Here is a 17,619-nt window from a genome sequence, read left to right on the forward strand (position 1 = left end):
GGACAGTGTCCGTGTGTCCCAGGACAGTGTCCATGTGTCCCAGGACAGTGTCTGTGTGTCTGTATGGGCTGTAGCTGCTCACCACAGGGAAGGACAGTGTCCATGTGTCCCCGGGACAGTGTCCGTGTGTCCCCAGAGCAGTGTCCGTGTGTCCCTAAATCGGTGTGTCTGTGCGCGGAGCCGTGTCCCTGCGTGACCGTTTTGCAGTTCCTCCCCCGCGGGAACAGCAGTGGCCTCGTGTCCCGAGGCCGGGCAGCCTCACAGGGACGAGGGCAGGGATCCCAAAGCAGCCCCTGAGCGGGCGCGTGACGCGGCCCTGTGGAGCAACCCGGCTTTATCTCCCTTTCTGCTGATCTCTCTGAGTCAGGCTGCAGTTTCACATGAACCTTCAGCGCTCTCCGCAAAACGGCGTTCCCTGCGACCGGGAGGCCTTTCCCACCCGAGCACTTTGGGGAAATTCACTTTGGGGAAATTCAGCCGCAAATGGTAGCCCGGCCGTTTGCAGAAACGGTGGCTTTTGGCAAAATAAACACCGCGTCCAGGAAGCCGCGCTGCGGGCTCTGACCACAGCGCCTGCTCAAAGCAGCCACACGGGGAGAGGTTTCCATGCCCGAGGAAAACGGCCTCGAACGGTGTCACCGGGCATCGCCCCGCACTGCTCCGGCAGGGAGAAGTGCCCTGTGACGGCGGGATCCGTGTGAAAATGGCGCTTTTCTCAAAAAGCAGCCTGTTCTTTCCCCAGCAAGGTGGATTTTACCAAACCTGTCCAAGCTCTGGCCAAGCCGGTGGATGCTCCACTGGTGGCACAGCCCGAGCTGGTGTGCAGGTCACCCTTGTGCGTGTCCCTGGGGCCGGTGACTCACCCAGCTCTGCAGGGGAGGAGAAAAAGGAGGGAAAGGAGCCCAAACTTCATGTCTGCGGTGGAGGAGCTCGAAGTCCACGGCTGCTGGGAGTGGAAATTTCCACAGGTTTGGGAATCTGCACACAAGCCCTCTGTGTTTGTAGGGCAAAAAGTTTAACCCTTTCTGCTTGTCCGAATGCGGAGAGCCCTGGGAGCTGGTCGGGAATAACATCGGGAAGGGCTGATCGTGCGGAACTGAGCTCCTACCTCCTCATGCCCTTCGCACCCTCCCTTTTAAGGAGAAATCGGGCATTTCTGAGAAAAATCACTTCTTTATCCTGAGGAAGATGGTCGAAATTACCTGCAAACAGCTGCAAATCCTTTTCAGGAAATAAAAGAAAGCAAATGAAACAAAACAGAGCAAAGCAAAGCAGAGCAAAACAAAGCCAAAAAGACAGCAAAAATCCAGAAGAACTTAATGCAAGAAGCCTGCGCAGCTCTGCAGCCCATCGCCGTGCAGAGGTGCCGCAGGGGGTGGCCGATGGACAGTGCTTTGGGGGGAGATCAGCTTTTCCTCCGCACCACCTCCCTTAAGAAAAACACGTAGAAGTCGTAAGAACATTTTAGAGGGGTGAGTCATTAGAGTGAAAACGCCTGGAGTTTGTGAGCATGGGAGCTTAGGCTTCCCTTGAGACCCGTATCCAGAGGTCTCTGGGCATCCCTTGATGGGCCTTGAGCCTCCGGACAGGAGGAATAGGTGCCGGGGAGGCCTCCCCAGCTCTTGAGCTCGTTTTATTTTACACTTGCAGCAGAGCAGAGGAAACCCGGCATCCTCGGAGAGCAGCGATTCGCTCATCTACTTGGCGCGCTGCGTGTGTGGTTGCTCCGGAGCTGCCGGGCCGAACGGGATGGGGAGCAGCACAGCGAGACAGCAGCCTGCCCGCCGCTGATAACAGCGGGGCCCTCCCTCCGTGCCCGCGCCGGCCTGTGAGTCAGCCTTAAATGGAGCGTGCCGGCTCCTCGGCATGTGCGGGGAAGTTCCCGCACGGCCGGTGGATGACGTGAGCGGCACGGCGAGTCCCACCCAGGCTGTGGCATCGGCATCGGCCGGGCTGGGACGGTCGCCTGGCCTCTCCCTCGCCCCTGTAAAACCGCAGGGCGAGGTTTTGCCGGTGTTGCCGGCATCGTTCGGTGCGGCAACAAAATGCGCCTTCGTTAGGGTAATTCCATAGATGAGGTGGGGGGGATGGACCCAAGCGCTCGTCAGGAGGGTGCTTGGGATGATGCACTGGGGGACAGTGCAAGGCGTGGGGCGAGGCGGGATGCAGCAGCTCTCACCGCGGCGTCCCCTGCCCTGCTCTGTGCAGCCTCCTCCCCAAGGGCTTTGAGCACGGAGGGAACAGGAGTGGCTCCCCCACACGCCAGGGAACCGCTTCCGCTCTGCCCCGTAATTCGGGCTTTGCACTTTCCTACTGACCCCGTTACACAGCCCACGGGTCCAGCCCCACAAGGCGGGAGGTTCCTGCAGACCCATGTCCCCGGCACGGAGGCTGTTCCCCCCATATCCGCGCCTGGCCCTGGGCTCTGCCGGACACCATCCGGGGGAAACACGTCCCACCCTGGTGTGGGGGACCCGCCTGCCCTGCAGCGCGGAGGGGACCCCGCCAGGGCAGGCGGGTGTTTTGTGCGGGGCTGCGGTGCGGTGCGCGGCACCTTGCGCTGCACGAGCCTCCAGAGGACTCCTCCCGTGGCCGGGGACAGGGGGTGTTTGTGTAACTCTCTTTGCTGGAAAACGCCTGTTCTTGCTCCCTCGGGGCGGAGGAGTTGCCCCCATGACAGGGGCGGAAAAAAAAAAGAAAAAAAGGGAAGCGAGAGGAGCCCCCAGGAGCCCCCGCAGAGGCGTCCGTGGTCGTGGGACACCCGAACTCCACGTGCAGCCACAGAAACCGCCAAAAACAAAACCAAAAAAAGAAAAAAAAAAAAAAAATCCAAAGAGCCTTTATACATTGGGGGGGGCGGGGGCACGGCCCCCTCCGCCCCTTCCGCGGAGGCACCTCCTATAGTAGTCACACGGGAGGCACCTCCTATAGTAGGAGGTGCGGCGGGCGCCCCTTCATTCTGCGACGGGGAGCGGAGAAGAGAAGAAGGAAGAGAAGAACCGGGCGGAGCGGAGCGGGGAGCGAGCAAAGCCAGGCTGGGCCAGACCGTCCTGCCCCGTCCCGTCCCGTCCCGTCCCGTTCCCCGCGGAGGGGCGCCAGCCTGTGTCGAGCCGTCCCGGGCCGTCCCGAGGGGTTCCGGACCGTTGCGAGCCAAGCCGGGCCGGGCCGCCCCGTGCCGAGGGGCTCCGGGCCGTTCCGAAGCGGGCCGGGCCGTCCCGCCCCGCCCCGAGCCGCTCGGCGGCCGCGTCCTTCCCGCGCACGATGCTCGTCGAGCCGCGATGGTGCCGCTGATGCCGCTGCTGCCGGTGCTGCTGGTGCTGCTGGTGCGTGGCGGGGACCGGCCCGAGGGCAGCGCCGCCGCCGCGGCATGTCCGGGCTTGTCGCGCTCTCCGGGCTGGGGCTGCCCGGACCGGGGGCTTGGGGGCGGAACGGGGCCCTGCGGCCCTCCCGGCCCGGCCGGAGGAGGGGCTGGGGGTTCCCTTCAAGGGGGTGGTCGTGGGGTGAAAATGCGGTTGGGGTCACCCGTGATGGGGGCTGAGGACAGGGCGGATGGAGGGGTTACCTGTACAGGGGGGTAGGGACCATGGGGGGCTCACCTCGATGAGCTGGGGGCAGGAGCCTTGGGGGGGCACTTGGATGGGTTGGGGGGAGCAATGGGGGCTCTCCTGGTGTCTGGGCTATGGAGGGGGTCTCACCTGCGCAGTTAGTGGCCCGGGAGCCACCAGAGCCATGGGGCCAGGGGGGCTCCCCTGGAGCAGCTGCAGCCGCCTGGGGGGCCGGGGGCTCGGGCAGGAGGGGCCTGGCGGAGGTGCGAGTGTTGGGAGGAGCGGGCGCAGCGTCCCGCTGCAGCACGTGCGCTCTTCCATGGCGCCTGCGTCGCCCTGCGCCCGCGGGAGGGGATTTCCTGCGGCTTCCCAGCATTGTTTGCTGTCCCGAGCTGGGATCCTGTGGCTGCGCACGCAGGAATCTCTGGTTTTACGTGGCCGCCCGGGGCTGCGGGCTGGGCTGCGGGCTGGGCGCTGTCACCCACGCTCCCGGCCTGGGAGACGGCTTGGAGGCACCTGGAGTCTCATCCTGCTGGTGGGAATCCCGTCCCCGGCATTGGGGCTGCCCCCGTCCCTGACGTGGGGCTGGAGCCCGGCTGTGGAGCCCGGCTGTGCCAAGTGCAGGGATTGCTGTGGCCGATGCCTGTGTGTGCCCTGGGTCTCGCTCCCTTTCCTGCTCCTCCTGCGCAGCTCCATGCTCCTGCCTTGTTTCCTGCGTGCTTCCCCAAAGCTGTGGGCATGCGCTGCTCCGCTTCATTGTTTTAAGCAAAGAAAACAGAAGGTGGGGGGGAAAGGGGTCAGGTTTGAAGATGCCTCACGTGATAGTCACACGATGTTAAGGCTGCTCCTCTGCTTCCTCTGCACACTGTGTTGTTGCATCATACCTGGAGTGGGGCCACAGGCTCAGGAAGACGAGGCCTCCCCGTGCCGGAGCTCAAATTCCATCGGCGTAAAGTCTGCGGGAAGCCCCAGGTTCAGCAAACTCGCTCCTTTGGAGCAGAGGCACTGCGGCTGTCCCAAGGGTCTCCTGCTCCTTGGTCCTTAGTGCTGTTGACGGCTGCATTCCCACAGATCGTGGCTCCGCATTCTTAGGCTCAATGTGTTCCCTAGGATCATTTTGGGAGCAAACCCGGGGCAGTGGTGGATGAGGGAGAGTTTGAGGGCTGGCACCCGAAGTCTGGCCCAAGTCTGGTCATTCAGACCAAAAAGAGAAACTTTTACCTTGTTGTCAGCGAGGATGCTGGAAAGTGCAGTGACCGGCCATGCCTTGGCCTTGGGGAGCATTGCTTTCTTTGGGTGTTTGCTGCAAGAACGAGGCTCTCCTGGCACCGTAGCTTGCATGGAACTCGAGTCTTCCATGCAACTTACTCTAAAACTGGCTTTTGTGGTGATATCCCCACCACAGGCGATATCTCCCCAGGCTTTTCTGGTAAAACATCTTCTATGACCTAGACAGAGTCCTATTCTCTGTCTTCAAGTTGCAGATGTGTTTTTTGGGGTTGTTCTGCTGGTTTTTTAGTGTGTCGCTTGCATGTTGGGCTCGGTCCCCAGGGCTGGGGTATGTTGTGGCCGTGCGTGGCCTCTGTCGCTTGGCATTTTGGAGCAAACAAGGGTGAGAGCTGGCAGGAGGCCCCTCCAGCACGTGCTTGGGGTAGAGCGTGGGCTCCAGGCTCTGTGCGGACACGCAGCAGCCCTTGCAGAGCCCCTTCTGCCTGTTCCCTGCCCTGTAAAACCAAGGCCCCCCTCTTGCCCGTGGGCTGGTGCGTGGCGGCGCTTTGCAGAGCGCGCATGGACCTCCCTGCACAGGGCTGGCTGTGCTAGGGCTGTCGAACGTGCTGTGGGCCGATAACGTTATCGGGCACTGGAGCGAGCCCGCGGCGAGCGCAGCAGCGCGGTGCCCTGGGGCCTTTGGAAGCAGCACATGTAGCCGCTGCGGGGGCCCGCGAGCGGCCAGGAAACCTTCCTCCTGCGTGATAAGGAGGGCAGGTTGTTGGCGAGGCCGCGTGCTCTCTGTCCTTGGAGATTTCAAGACCGGAGGGGCAAAGCCTCGAGCCCTGCAGAGGATAAATAAGCTACTGGAAATATTCTGGAATGAATAAGCTACCGGAAAAGCCAGGCTGTGGCTGCAGCTGAATGCAAAGGGAGTTGCCGGAGCTCGGTGAGGCAGCCAGCAGACCTTGTCCCCGCCTTAGGAGGATGGGACGCGGTCCCAGCAGTGGGGTGATGCACCACGTGGGGTGTAGCTGCCTCTTCTTCCAGCGGGTGACTCATAGGAGAAACTTGCTGCAAGGGGCAGGTTCCTGGCGGGCGGGAGTGGGAAGGGAATTTGGTGGTGTGTGGTCCCGAAGGAGCTGGGCCCGGGCAGCCAGGATGCCCTCGAGGCTCCCTCCCTGCTGCTCGCTTCTCTTTGCTGCAGTTGGTTCCTGTGCCCAGAAATTGGGGAAGGAAGGGAGAGCTGCCGCTCTCCTAAGGAAGTGCCAGGGTGCCTTCGCCTCGCTGATAACGCGGGCACCCAGCAGTGCCTCCTGCCTGGGCTCTTGTTTGCTGCACATGCCCCTTCTCTTAGGAATAGTTTTAACCCATTCTTTTTCCTGTTTTTTGACAGGGAGCTTTCAGGGGAACTGCTGCAGTTGCAGTGGGGAGAAGGGACAGTTTGGATCTCTTGCCCTCGAGCAGGGTAAGGGAGGAATTTTACCAGGTCTACGATGGAGATCTCTATTGCAGGAAGTGTCCGGCAGGTGAGAGGTTTGCTGCCTTCGCACTGCCTGCAGCCTCTTGTTTCTGTGTGCAGAACCTGTCCGGCTGCTTGGTTTTGCACCTCTTCTGTATGATGCTTTTTGAGAATGCTAACCCTCTTAATGCACTCTCCAAAGTGGAGGTCTCAACTGCTGTGACTTCTTTCTGCCATCTAAAGACTCGCTGTGTGAATGTTTCCCTTCGATGGTTCCAATTTTGCTTTCTCGCCTCGCTGACAACAGAATTGTCTCCCTCTTTGCCAAGATCCCTCCATCCTATGCTCTGTTCATTGATAAGTCCTTTCCTTCCCCTCCTTTATTGCAGGCACCTATGTTGCAGAGCACTGTAAAGTGCAAAATGGCTCCAGCAAGTGCCTGCCCTGTAAGGAAGATGAGTTCATCGAATACCCCAATGACTTTCCCAAGTGCTTTGGCTGTCGGACCTGCAGGGAAGGTATGAAGCTCGACTGTGTTTCTAGGAGAGGCTCTAAGTGTGTCATGCTCCCCAGGAGCTGATGCTGGCCGATAGCACAGGCCTAGGTTCAGCTTGGAGACCTCTCTTTCAGAGCACGGTTGCCTGCAGCCTCTCCACGGGGCATCTCCGGCTGTGGGTGGTTAGGATTCGAGGGTCTTGGAAGCTGCAAACGCTCATGCAGACCTGCATGTCTCGTCAATTTGTCCCTTGGCCCATGGGGATGTTGTGCAACACTTGAGCGTGACGCATTCAGTGAGGGCCGCTAGGATGTGGCCGTGGAGAGCAGCCCTGCTCCACAAGGGCTTGTTGGCCGTTCTGTACAACTGACTCCCCTGTTGTCCTCAGATCAAGTGCAGCTGAGCCCCTGCACGGCCACCAGGAACACGCAGTGCGGCTGCAGGAACGGCACCTTCTGCTCCCCAGACCATCCATGTGAGATGTGCCAGAAGTGCCGGTCCAGGTGAGCTGGGCTGTGTGGGGAATGTGGTGGGCTGGGCGCTGTGCTGGGAAGGACAAGGCTCCCCGAGGACGCCCAGCACCTGAGCCGTTCCCCCTCTGTGCCTTCCCCAGGTGCCTCGATGATGAGGTGGAGAAGGCTCCCTGCACTCCGCTCAGCGACCGCCAGTGTGGTCCTCCCACGGATACTGCCGCCAGCTCCTCAAGTAAGTGCTGGACTGCCAGGGGAGGGAGGATGGGGTTCAGGGCAGGAGATCTGAGCTGCTGCTGTTAAGAAAAGCAGCAGCAGATCCCAACACACTATTTTTTTTTTTTCTCTAGGTCTATATTGGCTGTGTTTTCTGGTTTTGCCCGTGATAATCTTGCTCCTCATTGGCCTTTGCTGCTACAGACCCAGCTCACGCACAGGTGAGTGCTGGTTGTGTGGGAGCTTGCATGCATGGAGCAGCAGTGTCGGGGGAGCTCCAAAGAGCCGGCCCTGCCAGGCCAGGGCCTGGCTAGGCTAAGCCCCAGGCAAGGGCCTGGCTAGGCTGAGCCCCAGCCTGGCTGTGCAGCTGCGGGGCTGGAGGCGATGGGGGAAGAGGGACCTGCCTCGAAGGAAGAGGGGTCACAATGCTGTCTTCCCTTCCAGGAGATGGGAGAGACCTGAGGAGGAAATCTTCCAATGTGGTGGTGAGTTCTGCTCTGGGGCAATGGCAGCTCCCCTTGCAGAGCTGGGAGGAGATCCCCACTCCATCTGCTCCCCTCCGCTGTGGGTCAGGGTCACTGTCCTTCTCGAGAGGACACTGTGGTTCAGTGCCTGCTCCTCAAGACTGTCCAGAGGAGAGGTGAACAAGCCGCTTGGATACAGTCCCTTGGGCGGTGTTCCTGATCCCTCAGAGCCCTGCTGGGGTGGATGCCACCAAAGCAAACGAGAGCCCTGGAAGTGGTCCCCGAGCAGCAGCTTTACGGGGCTGTTGTGAGCCCTGCTGCCCCGGGAGCTGAGACTGCGAGATGCAGTTGGCTGAAGCTTGGCTCCTTCTCCCACCACAGGACTACATCCTGCTGCAGCTGGGGAGGTGTGCTCCGGGAGGCCTAGCCACCCAGGACAACCGGCGCAATGAGCAGGTCTCCCGGAATCAGCAGCAGGAGCTGCTTTCTGCAGAGCCGCCTTTGGGTCCCCACGTGACGGAGGTAGGTGAACGTCTCCGCTCCTTTATACCTAACGTAAGAGTCTGGTGTTCTGCTGTGCTGCCTCCCCTTTGTTCAAGCTGGTTTGATTGTGAACTTCGGGCTTGGATCAAGCTTTCCACATAGGTGGGATAGGTGAGGGGGCCTCAGGTGAGGCTCCCTTATCTGTGTTCTGGGACCAGCTGTTTTCTGGCTCTCTGTTAGGAATAGTAGTAGCCAAGACTGCAAAGCCTCCTGTTGCCTACAATTGCAGCTGGCTCCCGGGCATCCTGTGCAGATTCAGCACCTGAGACTGAGTAAATCCTGAGCTGGGTTCTCAGACTGCTCTCTAAAGCTGAGCTCTTCTCTCCATACTGGACATCCATGAACAAGCTTTCCCCTGCTTGTGGTGTGCGGGGACCCCAGTGCTATGAAGTGATGTTTGTTTTGAGAGCAGTGGTCTCCTGTGGAGGGTACACCCTTTCCAGGTCTCATCCTGCCTGCCCCGGGAGCCCTTGGAGAGTGGGGGACTCTCCAAACTCTTACTGGCACCTAGGGACAGCATCTGGCTCCTCGGCTGCAGACAGCATTTCTTGGTTCAGCTCCTCTTTCCAGACTAGATCTAGCGCTGGAGCTGCAGTGGTTGAAGTCCGTTGCTCTGAAAGGTGGTTGCGCTTCAACAGTTTCCTATGCAGGTGTTTGTGCGAGGTGCCTATTCTGGGTACTATAAATGGTGTTGTCTTTCCAGGCGGCGAAGCAAAACTCGTGTCCTGCTGGAAACGTGAGGAGGAAACTGGTTCCACTGTCAGAAGACCCCTACAAGGGTAAGTGTGGGGTGCAATGGGTTCAGAGGTGCTGAGGGCCTTGGGGGATGTGCCATGAGCCTGCAGACTTCCCGGGCTCAGGTGACTGCTGTGCCCTGGTCTCAGACCTCTTCCCTTCTTACTGTAGCTTTGCAACGCTCTTTTGACACCTTTTCTGAAGAAATAGACTGCAAGTACTGGAGAAAATATGGCAGAGCCCTTGATCTGCGGGACAACGACATTACTTTCGCAGAGAGGAAAGAAGGGTATTCACCAGAGGCCTTGGTCGAGATGCTCAGAACTTGGCTGCAAGAGCAGGGCATGAAGGCGTCTGTCAACGTGCTGCTGGAGACTCTGGACCAGATGAATCTTAGTGGGGCTGCAGAGCGCATCTCTTCCCTGCTTGTTCAGAAGGGCTTGTACAAGTATGAAGAAGTAAGCTGAAGTGTGGGACAGGCACTGGATCTTCCTGCTTCAATCTGCAACCAGAAATACCTCAAACAATTAAGTTGCAACTTTTCATAGGTCTCCTATCTTTTTCCTTATGAAAATGTTGAATAACTCAGCTTGAACCTGGAGGAGTTTTTGGAAATCACAAGCCTTGGGGCCCTCTCAGCTAACCTCAATATCAAGTACTGTTTTTATGACAATTCTTGAATTTCACTGGGAACAGTTTTAGGCTCCTTGCATTATACAAGGAGCCTGTGCACTTGTCTGTGAAGTACCAGTGCTTCCAAGAGACATCTTCAGGATTAATATAGAGAGGGTTTTTACATAATGTATGATCTACTGTGATTTTTTTTTAACTGGATTCTCCTACTCTCAAGGTTCCTGGCGTCTTGTAAGCGCTTTTGCTTATAGAGGCTCTCTAAGCTGGCCAGCAAACTTCGTGCTGTATGTTTGGCAGTCAAGCATTAATTGGATTCTTGTGTAGCTTTTCAAAAGCAATTGCCTGACTTGCACTGGTAGTAGTTCTGCTTGCTGGTAGGGATGATCTCGAGACTGGAGTTTCAAGGGGAGGATGGGAGTGATTTACTTGCTTTGTGATCCCTGTACTTGTCCAGGACAAGCATTCATGCAGGTAGGACATGAATTCTAGCTTGTTGGAGCACAAGCAGGAGTGTGGGCAGCCAACCCACACTGTCGCAACCCTCTGAGGTTCCTGTGTGACCCTAGTCAAGCTTCTTGGTCAAGTTTGGTCCTTGTTTCCTTGGCCGTGAAGCAGCCTGGCTGCTGCCTGTCTCCAGGGCCATGGAAGAACAAATGCACTGCCCGTGGCGGTGGGCACCATGCAGCTGCCTTGCACCTCAGGGCTTGCCCTTCCCAAACACTGCTCTTAGCTGCCCACGGCACAAAGCTCAGGGCCAACTTCTCTTGGCTGTGAAACCAAAGTACTTGAACTGGCTCCGTGTGGTGAGCCCAGCCTGCGCGGATCCCCCACCACGCCAAGGCCATCACAAGGGGCTGCGAGGGCTCAGCCTTGCTGGGCGCATGCCTTGGCCCTTCCTGCCCTCCCCACCAACTTCTGTCTGCTTGAAATCCTGGGCTATAATTGCCCAAGCAGGCAGGCAATTTGTATTTATGTTTTTATTTAGCATACACTAGTTTAAATAATACTCTAGCATTTTTTTATTTCTTTTTATAATGCATGTAATATTTATACGCGGATTTTAAATAAACTTTTAAAACAATCCTCCTGCTTTCTTGCGCCTCTTTCCCATGCTCTGCCCTAATGAGGCTCTCCCCTGGGCTTCAGCAGATCCAAAGTGAGCAGGACTGGGCCCTGGGCCTTGGATCAGCCTTGGATCACCCCAAGATGCCCTCAAGCTCTGCCAGGGCAGCCCTGGGCCACCTCCAGCCTCCACCACACACAGGACCACGCTGGGCTTTTAAAATATCCTTTATTACAACAGAGCCTCCTGGGCTGCAAGCCCAAGCTGGAGCTTTGCTTTTTTTTCCTTTTTTTTTTTTTTTTTTTTTCTTTCTTTAAGATTTCTTTAAAAAAAGAAAAGTGTCAGAGCAAGGGCAGCAGGGCGTCCCCCGCGGTGCCGCCCCAGCGCCGTGGGCGGGGGGCTCCTCGCAGCCCCCGGCGTGGGCGAGACGGGGCTGTGGGCACAGGCGGCTCCACGCGGCTCCAGTCCGGCCCCACGGGATGAGGCGGCCGCTCGCTCGCGTCCCCCGGGCACGAAACGGGCCCCGTCCTGCCCCTCCGGCCTCGGTGCCGGACCAGCCCAAGCCAAGAGGCGCGCGGGCGGCTGCGCCAGCCGGGCCGGCCCGCCGCGGAGCTGCGCCCGTCCGTGCCGTGCCGTCCCGCGGGCCCTCACACCACGGCCGACGAGGAGGACGACGAGGACGAGGAGGAGGAGGCGGCGGGCGCGGAGGGCCCGGCCGCGGCGGGCGCGTTCCAGAAGAGCCAGCGCCGCTTGGGCTGCCGCTTGAGGTGGAGGTAGTCTTCCTTCTCGCGCTCCTTGCGCGCTCGCTGGTAGTGGTCCTCCTCCTTCAGGTACCAGACGGGGGGCCAGCGGTGCTTCTCGAAGTACTCCTGGTTCTCTGCAGGGCAAGGAGGCGTGAGGGCGGCGCGGGGCGGCAGCCGGGGCCGCGGCGCGCGGCGGCACGGCACTCACCTCCCGACATGGCCTTCATGTCGCGGGGGAACTTGCGGCACACGTTGTTGTAGTTGGTGCAGATGTGGTGGAGGCACCAGTCAGCGAGCTGGTACGCGCAGTGGAACTGCGGGGACGGAGCCCGTGAGGCGCAGCGCGGCGGGATGGGGCGTCGCGCACCCCGCGTCCGCTGCCAGCCCTACCTGGGCCAGCTCCAGGAACACCAGCACGTCCCCGTCGATGTCCACCATCATCTGCGCCGCCTCCATCAGCCCGGTGACTGTGTACTGCTCTGTGGAGCACGCGCGTGCACACAGGTTAGGGCACCGTGGGCCTCTTTGGGGGCTCCCACCATGGTTCCGAGGACACAGGACATCACCAAATCACAAAGGGTTGAGGTTGGAAGGGACCTCTAGCAACCATCCAGTCCATCCCCTGCTCCAGTAGGGACACCCAGAGCATGTGGCACAGGGTTTGGAGGGTTTGGAGACCTCCAGAGAAGGAGACTCCCCAGCCTCCCTGGGCAGCCTGTGCCAGGGCTCGGGCACCCTCCCACCAAAGAGGTTCTTGGGACACGTCCCAAGGCCAGTGGCCATGGGAGCACCAAGCTCCGGCCAAGGGCCAGCAGGGCTTGGGCTGGAGGACACCCCAGCTGACCACATCTGGACCCCTTTCCCCCAGCAGCATCCCCGTCCCGGGGGGAACCGTGGCCCCCCTCACCAGTGAGGGCCACGAGGTGCGGCAGGCAGAGGCGGTTGGCCAGGATGATGAGCTTCATGTCGTCCAGGTCGGGGCTGGAGCTGAACTGGCCCGTGTACAGGTACTCGAGCACGGCGCGCATGCAGCTCTTGCTGGTGTGGGGCAGGGCCACCTGTGGGAGCGCGGCAGCGTCAGCGGCGGCCGCGCGGCCCCGTCCCCGCGCGCCCGCGCCGCTCACCTCGCTCGTGGAGCTCTCCACGAAGGGGCCGCCGAACATGGCCGCCATCCAGTCGCAGCTGGAGATGAGCAGCGGCTTGTGCGCGCTGATGGCCCCGTCGTCCAGCACGAAGGTGATGTCTGCGGGCGGCACGGCGGGGCTAGCGGCCCGGCCCGGCGCCCGCCCCGCCGCGGAGGCCCCCGCCATGGCCTCCTCTGCTCCCCTCCGTCGCCGCGGCTCCCTCCCCAGCACTTGGACGCTGGCTTTTGGAGGCCCGGCCTTAGGAGTGGCCCAGGGGAGGTCAGCCCAGCCTAGTGCCACGCGAGGCGGGCGGCAGGCAGCAGCCGCCCTGCTCTCGGGCTCTGCCCCATAGGTTTCCCCCGAGCCCTCTTTGCCATGCGGAGGCAGCCGGAGCGAGGCTGAGACACGCCGGTGCCGCCGGGAGGCTGCCCGGAGCGCACAGGGTCTCTGGGAGGCCGGGGGAGGCCGGAGCACGCGGCCCCGCGGGAGGCAGGCTGCCCTGCCACCCTCTGCGCAACTAGAGCCATCCAACGGGCTGCAGAGGCCCTAGGGAACGGGGACACGCGGCCACGCTTTGGGGTGAAAACGGAAAGGAGCTGCCAAAATCCCACTAATGGACGTGGCTGGGAGCTTGGCGCCCGTGTGGGGAGGTCCCAGGGGGCAGCGAGCAGCACTGCCATCAAACGGGCCATCTCCATGAGGATCAACGCCCTCATGGCCATCTCCACAGGGATCAAGACCCTCCCTGCCGCGGGGCGCGGGGCCGACGGGCTGCAGCGTACCGGAGAAGGTCCCCTTGGCCAGGCACTCCTTCACCCGGTTGGTCCTCCGCACGTGGAAGGCTTTGGTGATCTCCTGGTTCATGAACGCCTCGTTGTTGAGGATGTTGGCCACCATCATGCGCAGGTCGAAGACCTCCAGCAGCTCAGCGATGTGAGCGATGTGCATGAGGTCCCGCTCCTTCTCGTCCAGCTCCCCCGTGTACAGGTACTTGAGCACGGCGCGGAAGGGACCCGGCTGGATGGAAGCGTCCATCTTTACCACCACCATGAGCTTGGACTTGTAGGTCAGGGGGTCTTCCGCCATCTCCTCCTGGATGCTCATGAAGGCCCGGCTCCAAGAGGAGAGGTCCCTTCCCCGGCGCAGCCCACACTCCCCGTTCTCATACCTGTTGCCCCGCAGGATGCCGTCACTGGTGGAGGCTCTAAGGCACGGTTGTCGCTGGCCGGAGCCGGCCTCCTCGGCACTCTCACAGATGTCAAAGCTAGCAGCGCGGAGGAGGAAATCCCGCGCGTGGTGCCTCTCCTCCTGGTGCAGCACCCGCTCGGCGGCCGCGGCGGCGGCGCTCCCAAAGCTGTGCCCTGCCACGCTCTGCTGGTCCTCCTCGCTCAGGTCCATGAGGAACAGGTCGTAAAACTTGGAGGAGGAGGTGGAGAGGTAGATCTTGTGTGCGTAGATTTTGATCTTCTCTTGCAGCACCAGGATGACATCTGCGCACAGAGGGTCCTCCAGGAGGTGGGCCGGGTGCTCCTCGTTGTTGGAAGGAGGGTCTGGGACGATGATGATGGGTGGAGGAGGCTTGGGGGGCAGGAAGGGGGCTTGCAGCAGGGGCCGCTGCACGTTGCGGAGGTGGGACTTCCAGAACTGCAGGTGCCGACGAGAGATGAGCGCGGCGCGGATGGCGTTGTCAAAGACGTCCTTGATGCCAAACTGGGCCACCACGCTGGTCTCGTAGTAGGGGATCCCCAGCTCCTTGGCCACCTCCCTCCCCTTCTCTGGGGGCAGGATCTCATTGGGTTTGATGGGCCTGCAAAGAGGAGACCGCCTTGAATGCTGAGACCTCGTGGCACGGCCACCACGAGCCCTCTTGCAGGGCACGGGATGAAGGGAGCACTGGGCAGGTATCAGCACCTCTGGGGACCGCAGGCATCATAACTCCATCCACCCCCAACCCTGCTGCTGCTTTGTCCCCGGCGCCACGTCCTTACCTGGCCAGGGGCCGCCGGGCCCTGTTCACGGCCTCCAGGTCGGCATAGCGCAGGTCAAGCTGGCAGCCCACCAGGATGACCGGGGCACGAGGACAGAAGTGCTTGATCTCCGGGTACCACATGGTCTTCACATGGTGCAGGGAGTTGGGGTTGGCGATGGAGAAGCACAAGACCACGACGTCCGACCTGAGAGGAGCTGGAGCTGAGGTCCAGTTCAGGGCTGTTCCCCGAGCTGTCCCCAGTGTCCCCAGTGCCCGACCCCATCTATTCCACCTCCGCCTCTTCCTACCTCCCGTAGGCGAAGCGGCGGTCCTTGTGGTGGTCTCCAAAGGTGTCCCAGAGCCGCAGGGACACACTAACATCATCTACCACGTCCCGGGAGCGTTCCAGCACCTGTGCGAAGACAAACACCACCCTGCTCCCGAGTCCAGTCGCAGCAGCCCAGCTTTGCCAGGCGGGACATCCAGCACTTGCTCTCCCGCCCAGGAGCCATTCCCAGTCTCCTCCCCAGGCCCAGCGCCCCCAGCACCCCCACTTTGGAGCATTCCCTACCTCCTGGCAAACGCGGTACTGGTCGATGGCCCAGACCGTGGGCACGTGGGTGGCGAGGAGCTGGTACTGGGTCAAGGTGGCGTTGCAGGCGCGGGCACAGATGAGCCGCGTTTTGCCCACCGCGTTGTCCCCGACCACAACGCACTTGATAGTTTCTACGTTTGGCCTCTCATAATCCATGTCAGAATCCATTAATTGGGACCTGCCGAAGGAGGGGGTCAGGAGCGGTGGGCAGGCACGAGCCAGGAGCGGGTGCTCGGGGCGTGCGGGCAGCTCCGTGGCACATGGAGCTCCCAGCTCTTCCCGGCGCAGGCTCCAGGCGAGCACCTTTAAACTTTAATGTTCCTGGGGAAGCGCGGGTGCCACGTGGTGCGCTCCGACCTCCCCACCCGCCACTCAGCCCCAGCTCGTGCTCATCCACGTGAGACAGCCTCATTCCCCTCCGCCTTCCCCGGGTGCCGGGAGAAGCTTCCAGATCCCGTGTCCGTGCGCGGGCACCTCCTGGGCCCGAGGCTCGCCCAGGCACCCCGAGGCCCTCGGGACAGCAGCTCTGTGGGCTCATGGCCCCCATTGCTTTTGCATTGCGGGGGGACTCGGGAGATTTCCCGGAGCCAGAGGAGGGAGGAGACAGCGGGAAGCGGAGAGGAATTATGAAAACCCCAGCCCAATTGCTGTGAACTTCCCAAAGCAGCCGCTCGCTCTCCCCACCGCCCCCCTCCCGCGCTGCTATAATAAACCACCAGCGCAAAGGCGCCGTGTGCGAAAATATCCAGTAACGATGGCAACGGGGACCTGCACGCGGGGACCACGGCTGCGGCGGGAAGGAGCGCAAGGACTTTCCAATGTTAGCGCCTCCCTCCTGTGCACGAGCTCCCGGGCACACCTGGCTGCCAAGCGGGCTCCGGCATGCGGGCGCGCTCCGTGCCGGATGGTGGTCGCACAAAGCTAGCCCGCTCCCAGCGCCGGTCCAGCACAGGGGGCCTTGCAATTGCCAGGCCACCGTCGCTGCGCCCTGTGGCCTCCACAGTCCTGGGGACACTGCCGAGCGCCAGGGCCCCCGGCCGCCGCGCAGAGGTGCCGGAAGAGGCCGCTTCCATCCCAGGAGGCTCATTCTATCCCAAGCATCCCCTGCGTTCCCGGCTGTCCCACTCCAACTCCTCCCATGGCCCAGGCTGCGCTCTGCTCTGCGGGGCTGCTGCGGGAGCTGTTATTTTTAGGGGCATCCATGCTCGGAGTTCGGCACGCTCGGAGCTCCCCGCTGAGCTCGCTGGGAGCAGGGACATCCGCCCCACGCCGGGAGTCCGGCCTGGGCCCCGGAAGCCTGCTCGGAGAGCACGGGGCCACCAGGGAATTAAGAGCTAAATCCTAATAGGATCAGGGTGCCCGTGGCCAGTGGGGGGGGAGGGAGGCAGAGGGGGAAGGAGCGGGCACAAAAACGCAGCCTGCAACAAAAGCAGAAGCAGCGGAGGGGGAAGCGGGGCGGCAGGCAGCCTGCCCTGCGCCAACGGTCACCCCGGGCCCCCCAGGCTTGGAAGGGGACGAGCTGGGCGCCGCGGCCCCACGGTGCTGTGACCCTTCCGGGCTGGATATGGGGGGGCTCCTGCTGCGGCTGCCACCCCCTGCAAGGCTTTGGGCTGGGCAGCCCCCAACCTGGCGGCTCCACTCAAGTCACCAGGCGCCCCCCCCACCCAGGGGACCCCCCTCCCCATCGTTATTTTAGGAATGGGCTGCAGTTGCCATGGCAACTGCACAATCACCCCAGGACCGTTTCCTAGCAACGGCGGGCTGAAAACCCCGCATCTCCCGCTGAGGGGAGGGTGTCCAGGAAGCGGGGGGGCACCCAAATAGCGCAGCAGCTCCTGTGCGCACGGCAGCCGCGCGGCCGGGGGGTGCAGGGGGAAAGCGGGGCCCGTACCGCCCCTGCCCGCGCGTTGCGGGGGGAGCACCGAGCACCGCGGCCCGGTGCAGGGAGCCCCGGCGGGGCTCGCAATGAGCGGGGCTGCTAGGGGGCTCGGAGCGCCCAGGTCGGGGGGCGGCATCGCAAGGGGGCCGGGGAGCCGCGAGGCCGTGGTGAGGGGCATCACAAAGGGGCCGGAGGCGCTCGGAGACCCCAGGCCCGGGCGCCGCCAGGAGAGCGGCGAGCAGAGAGGCCCGGAGCATCGCAAGAGGAGCGGGGATCGAGGGAACCTGGCGTGGAGCAGGGTCAGGGGCTCGGGGACACGGGGACCGGGCGCGGGGGAGCCCCGCGAAGGGGCGGCGCCGCGCGGGGCCGGGGCAGGATGCGCGGAGGCGGAGCGGCGCCCGCGGTACTTACAGCCACGGAGACGAAGCGGCGGCTCCCAGGGGCCGGGGCCGGGGCCGGGCTCGCCCCTGCGG

At 61.9% G+C, this 17,619-nt stretch overlaps 2 protein-coding genes across 2 annotated transcripts; one reads left to right on the forward strand and one right to left on the reverse strand.

Moving 5' to 3' along the window:
- The first annotated feature begins 3,278 nt into the window (after positions 1–3,278).
- On the forward strand, positions 3,279–10,624 carry TNFRSF10B (TNF receptor superfamily member 10b). Its single transcript, XM_026042247.1, has 10 exons — positions 3,279–3,323; positions 6,151–6,283; positions 6,606–6,734; positions 7,101–7,215; positions 7,326–7,417; positions 7,533–7,619; positions 7,843–7,883; positions 8,244–8,384; positions 9,109–9,184; positions 9,312–10,624. Exons 1-10 carry the CDS (start codon positions 3,279–3,281, stop codon positions 9,605–9,607), a joined length of 1,155 nt encoding a protein of 384 aa, XP_025898032.1. The 3' UTR covers positions 9,608–10,624.
- An 859-nt stretch (positions 10,625–11,483) lies between these two features.
- RHOBTB2 (Rho related BTB domain containing 2) lies at positions 11,484–17,612 on the reverse strand. Its single transcript, XM_026042864.1, has 10 exons — positions 17,558–17,612; positions 15,244–15,445; positions 14,981–15,084; positions 14,692–14,877; positions 13,486–14,510; positions 12,704–12,822; positions 12,487–12,637; positions 11,970–12,058; positions 11,788–11,893; positions 11,484–11,713 (listed from the first exon to the last, which is right to left on the reverse strand). Exons 2-10 carry the CDS (start codon positions 15,433–15,435, stop codon positions 11,484–11,486), a joined length of 2,202 nt encoding a protein of 733 aa, XP_025898649.1. The 5' UTR covers positions 15,436–15,445; positions 17,558–17,612.
- Positions 17,613–17,619: the final 7 nt, after the last annotated feature.

The sequence above is a fragment of the Nothoprocta perdicaria genome, unplaced genomic scaffold (genome assembly GCF_003342845.1).
Source record: "Nothoprocta perdicaria isolate Ctin4 unplaced genomic scaffold, notPer1 scaffold_103, whole genome shotgun sequence".
Classification (NCBI taxonomy): domain Eukaryota; kingdom Metazoa; phylum Chordata; class Aves; order Tinamiformes; family Tinamidae; genus Nothoprocta; species Nothoprocta perdicaria.

What these genes read in the sequence shown, in the direction of transcription:
- TNFRSF10B (XM_026042247.1), top strand. Translation starts at nt 3,279, where the DNA reads ATGGTGCCGCTGATGCCGCTGCTGCCGGTGCTGCTGGTGCTGCTG. An exon ending in TACTGCCGCCAGCTCCTCAA is followed by an intron (nt 7,418 to 7,532) that starts GTAAGTGCTGGA and finishes TTTTTTCTCTAG; the next exon opens with GTCTATATTGGCTGTGTTTT. An exon ending in GGAAATCTTCCAATGTGGTG is followed by an intron (nt 7,884 to 8,243) that starts GTGAGTTCTGCT and finishes CTCCCACCACAG; the next exon opens with GACTACATCCTGCTGCAGCT.
- RHOBTB2 (XM_026042864.1), bottom strand. Translation starts at nt 15,435, where the DNA reads ATGGATTCTGACATGGATTATGAGAGGCCAAACGTAGAAACTATCAAG. An exon ending in CGCCGCTTCGCCTACGGGAG is followed by an intron (nt 14,878 to 14,980) that starts GTAGGAAGAGGC and finishes AGCTCCTCTCAG; the next exon opens with GTCGGACGTCGTGGTCTTGT. An exon ending in CATGAAGGCCATGTCGGGAG is followed by an intron (nt 11,714 to 11,787) that starts GTGAGTGCCGTG and finishes CTTGCCCTGCAG; the next exon opens with AGAACCAGGAGTACTTCGAG.